The sequence below is a fragment of the Lygodium microphyllum genome, chromosome 17 (assembly GCF_053477565.2).
Source record: "Lygodium microphyllum isolate KBCC chromosome 17, Lygodium_microphyllum_v1.1.10, whole genome shotgun sequence".
NCBI classification, from domain to species: Eukaryota; Viridiplantae; Streptophyta; class Polypodiopsida; order Schizaeales; family Lygodiaceae; genus Lygodium; species Lygodium microphyllum.
Window position 1 is genome coordinate 136,623,327 of NC_141151.1, and position 5,398 is coordinate 136,628,724.

At 37.4% G+C, this 5,398-nt stretch overlaps 1 protein-coding gene across 1 annotated transcript; it reads left to right on the top strand.

The window, feature by feature from the left end:
- The first annotated feature begins 713 nt into the window (after nucleotides 1–713).
- Nucleotides 714–1,232, top strand: LOC148022400 (uncharacterized). Its single transcript, XM_087696858.1, has one exon. The coding sequence runs from the start codon at nucleotides 714–716 to the stop codon at nucleotides 1,230–1,232; it is 519 nt and encodes a 172-aa protein (XP_087552984.1).
- Nucleotides 1,233–5,398: the final 4,166 nt, after the last annotated feature.

The window sequence follows — 5,398 nt, forward strand, 5'->3', positions numbered from 1 at the left end:
CCTTCAAGAAATGTGTTCTTAACCCTTAGCTAGTCATCTTGGTCTCTAAGATCTTGGACAAAGCACATAAGAGTTTTTTATTGGAAGGGATTATGGCGCCATGTGAAGGAGTATGTCTCTCAATGTTTGGAATGCCAACGAAATAAATATTCTTCTCTATTACTAGTCGGCCTCCTTTAGCCCTTGCCAATTCCACAAGGAAAGTGGATCAATATCTCTATGGATTTCATTATGGGCCTCCCTATCACAAGGTATGGTTGGAATAGTGTCTTTGTTGTTGTGGACATGCTTACCAAATCAGCCCATTTTATTCCAGCAAGTAGCTGATCAATTCATGAAGGTGTATTCAAGCTACACTGAATGTGTTTGAGCATTGTGTCGGATAGAGATACTAGATTCATAGGAAATTTTTGGAAGATTTTTTTTACTTCCATGGGCACTACTCTTACTCCAAGTACCATTTATTACCCTCAAACCCGATGGCCAGACTAAGAGGGTTAACTGTTGGGTGGAAGTCTACTTGAGATATATTTGTCATGATACTCAATCCTTTTGGGATAAATGGTTGCATCTTGCTGAATTTTGCTACAACAATACATATCATATGAGTATTGGGATGCCTCCATTTGAGGCACTCTATGGATACAAGGTTCAAATTCCTTTAGCCATGTTTCATGGAGAGGTAAATCCACAAGCAAGATGAGCTACATAGAATGGAGATGCTTATGAATCAATGTAAAGAGAATATAAGGAAGGCACAAGATGTCATTAAATCCTATGTTGATAATAGGAGGAGGCACATAGAATTTGATGTTGGAGATCGGGTCTTTTTAAAAGTTTCCAAGTCTCATTATGCTACCCTCAAAGTAGGGCACAATAAGCTAGTTCACAGGTTCTATGGCCCATACTTGGTGTTGGAAAAGATTGTAGAGCTTGCATATAAGGTCCAATTACCTTCTACTACTCGCATACATAATGTTTTGCATGTATCACAATTGAATAAATATATTGGGCCAAATATACAGGTTATTGGAGAACTTCCACCACTTGATGAAGAAGGACTTATTGTCTATGAACCTGAGAAAATAATTGGAAAGCACGAGAAGGTTCTTAGGAACCAAGCACTTACTGAATTTTTGATTAAATGGAAGGGGCTACTTGTAGAAGAGTCTACTTTGCAACCCTCTTCATACTTGGATGATTTTCCATGGATCTTGCAAGACGAATTATGACAATTTGTGCAAGAACAACTTGCTGAATTAAAATATTGTCATGACTTTAAATGCCTTAGTGACATCAAAAAGTGGCTTTGATTGTATGGGTTGATACCTTGGGATGTGTAGTTCATTTTTATACCACAAACGCTCAATTTGGACACTTCAGTCAAAAGTTATGGTAGTTTTACTAATTCAACCCTATTTGAATAGCAAGTACTCATTTCACTCTTTCAAGTTCATTATGAGATTTCTTCATGGAAAGTACTTCCACACTCTTTTGGATCTTCATCGACATGCTTTTCTTCATTAATCACTTGCCTATCACCCCCCATTATCTATAGTTCTGAGGAAAACACCATCTTTGAGAAGGGATGGTTTGTAATGAAGCAAATTAGCCGCATCAGTTCGCTTACCTTTACTAAAATAAAACCAGGTAAATACCTTAGCCATGAGGGTACTAGGGTTTACTAAGGCAAGAAGAGCTAATGTGGAGGGGCTTTTTCACACTTACAGTAATTTCTTGGATATTTCTTGTTCATCACCATATTGGGGTAATTACAAAGCTTTATTTCTCTTGTATCTTGATTTCAACTTCCATGGCTACAATGTGCTATGGTATAATGGAAGATGAATATGGCATGGCTTGAAATGAAGCATTTCATGTTATTTTCTAATTCAATTCATTAGTTTTTTTGTCGATTTTCATGGTAGAATAAGCCTTCATTATAATACACTAGTGTAAACACATGAACTTATGAGCACTAATGTGAAATAGGACCTTGTAATTGCATCAGACCCATCCCTTGACATAACTAGCATTACCCTTGCACATCCTAATGCACTAGGGCCTAGTGTACTACACTAGCACACTTGCACATGAATTTTTGACTCTAGTGTAGTGTTGTGCAATCGATTTTATCCATATGCACTAGTGCACTATTTTAGTACACATAACTTGTGCACTATACCACTCCATCACCACAACCTTGCATGGCCATTTGGAGTTAACTTATACACCTCATGCACTCTCACTACTAGCTCAAAATCATTCAAGATTTCAAGTGCATAGATAGTGCACAACAGAATGCTTCTCTCACGTGCACTCACAAAGGCGGTTCAAAGGGAAGGAGAGAGTGGACTCATATGCACTTGTGTTAGTAGCTATAGGAATCATAACCTAGTGTACATGTGTGTACTCTAATACACTCAAGAGTACATGTGCACTTCCGATCTCTTGATTCCAGTAAGGTATATGTGCAGGAAGGAGAACTTGCACTTTAACCTTTGTGCACATGCACTCAAACTTAGGTGCACTTATACTTAAGTATATTCTCACTCAAGTGCACTTGTGTACACTTGTGTGCAATATCCCACTCTTGTACATGACCTTGCGTAACCACTTGCACTAGCTTTTTACACCTCATGTACTCATTGTTAGCTTTAACTCATCAATGATCCCAAGTGCACAACACCGAGCTACTCTTACATGTACTTCCAAGTCTCCTTCATCTCAATACCAACCCAATCTACCTTGTTTCCAAGGGATGTTTGGAGGGAAGGATGACAGAAGAAGGTGACATCTTGTAGTGTACATGTGTGCACTTGTGTGCCCTCATGTACACTTGAGTGTACATACACCTGTGTTGACACATAGTCCCACCTTAATGCACATTTTTCAACACTTACAATACACCAAAGCCTAATCTTCCATCTTAACAACACCATACAAGTGTATTTTAGTATACCACTTTTGTTTGTGCATGTGCACAATGCACATGCACAAGGGCACAAACACTAGTGCACACAAAGATTAGTACACTTGACTAATACCATCCTAGCATGCTCACCTACACTAGCATGTTAGCTTAGAACTTGCATATGAACCCATGCATTCAAGCCTCAAGTATATAGCACTTGCACTCATGCAAACACTTAATGCACTCCCATGTTTTCTAGTGTACTACACTAGCATACACACATGTGCATTTGAGCCTTTTCTTCTAAATCTTACTAATGTACCTACTCTTACCCAAAACACATCACATATACTTGTATTCTAGTATGCTAATAGTGCACTCACCTTACTTTCAAGAGCACATTAGTGCACTGTCAATAGTTGCATTAACACAATCCTTGCATTCTATTGTACCCTTAGCACACCTTATGCACACATACACTAGAACTAACCCATTTTCTTGCATATTGGAGAGTGGACATAATCCTTAGGGCCATCACACCATTCAACACACTTGCATCCATTCCTTTCACACCACTTCACGTTAATATACTACCACAATGTACAAGAGCACCCATTCTTGCATAAGAGATCCCAAAAACACTTTCTTCATATCACTTTAGCTCAAGAATTTTAGTGCACGAATCTCTTGCACAACCTGCTTGACATCCTAGGTTTGTTAACTAACCTCAACCTTAGCACTATCATATTGTATACATGTAGTTACCTTGTGTACTAGTACACCATCTCCACCCTTTTTCTTCAATTGACTAGTGTATACCTAATTCCTACTTCTCTATCCTATCTGACTCATATAGGAACATACTCATACACATATAGTTAACTCCATTCTACATTATCTCTTGCGTACATATTAGCATATGTAGGCATGATACAAAAACTATGAGGAGCCTCCTTCTTTAAAACCCTAAACTCTTATCTTGATAAAGAAAGGAGCTCATAATGGTATCCTCAGATAAGTTACTCATGAATATATATGTGTATCACGTGGGTTCAAAATAAGGTGTTTTTAAAATATCATTTTTATACATTTTTTATATACAAAAGGGTGTAATATAAAGGGAACATATTAAATAGAAAAGGGTTGTGTTTTATTCAGACACCATATTGGGGAATATGGGAATTCCCATAAGCTTGGGACATGTGGTCAAATTTTTGGATTTGTCATAACTTGAACACTATAACTCCAAATTGAGCTCTCTATAGCTCAATAGACTCCATTTTCCAAGCACTTTTCAATGATAGATTACATTATATGAATTTGAGAAACTTATGGGGATGTTATCCAGGTGCGACCTTTGTAGTATTCAAAAAATGGGAATTGGGAGATTCCCAAACTCACTAATATTGTGTTTTTAGGAAAAGTTCATAGATAATGATATTTATAAATAGGCCTTGAATGCATGTGATGCAGAGGATATACATATAGTAACTTCTTGGAGATGGTATCAAGGATAGAAAATGTATTTTACCTTGATATTGAATGACAATATTGACACATACATAGCCCCACAACCTTTGTAGAACATCCTTGGAATGTAGTGAACACTTTCACTCATGTACTAAGCATAACTTGCATCCACAATAGCTAGATCAAGTAGACTATACATCACATACAAGCATTAGGAAACACCTATCGATATTTATGCAATCACACTTCTAAGACAACCTCTTTGTATGGCACAGTAGGGAAAGGGACTTGAAACAACCTAGAAGAAACTTCCTTTATTCCATAGGCATAGTGAGGAAAGTGTTATCATCCTGCAACTATAAAAGAATGTACTTGAAAATCATTTGAATGAGAATGCTATTGTATCTTGTACTTTCAGTCTATTCTCTCTCTTTACTCAAGATTATGTTTATGAGTTAAAGTTAATCTATCTTGAAACCTAATTCACTTGAGTAATAGTTAGTGTGTCTAGTCCATATCAACATGTTTATTGCCATTGACTTCTGTATTCCATATCTAAACCTTGCTCAAGGATCCATGTTTCTCAATATGATATGAGAGCCATGGTGAGCTCAATTTAGCTCCACATATTGCTCTTCGAGCTCTCCTTAACCTCAATTTAACTCAAATTCAGCAGAGGTCTTCATCTCTTCACTCCATCTTCACTCTCTACCTCTTGATGTCCATAGCCAACAACACTTGCCTCACTTGGAGGACTAAGATCTCTGCAACCAAGCCATATCTCACCACGATTTCTTCTGCGAACATCTTCTACTACTCTAGTTGCTTCATCTTATCATGTTACATCATGACATTGTGGTCTATCTGTTGTGACATTGTGCACTAATCAACTCATTGTCTAGAATGTGCCATCTACTAGTCATATAGATCCCACCATCTATAGGTAGTGTGCAATTGACCCTGAAACTTAAGGATTTTGAAGATAATACTATGGGCTCTCTCTTGACAAATTTT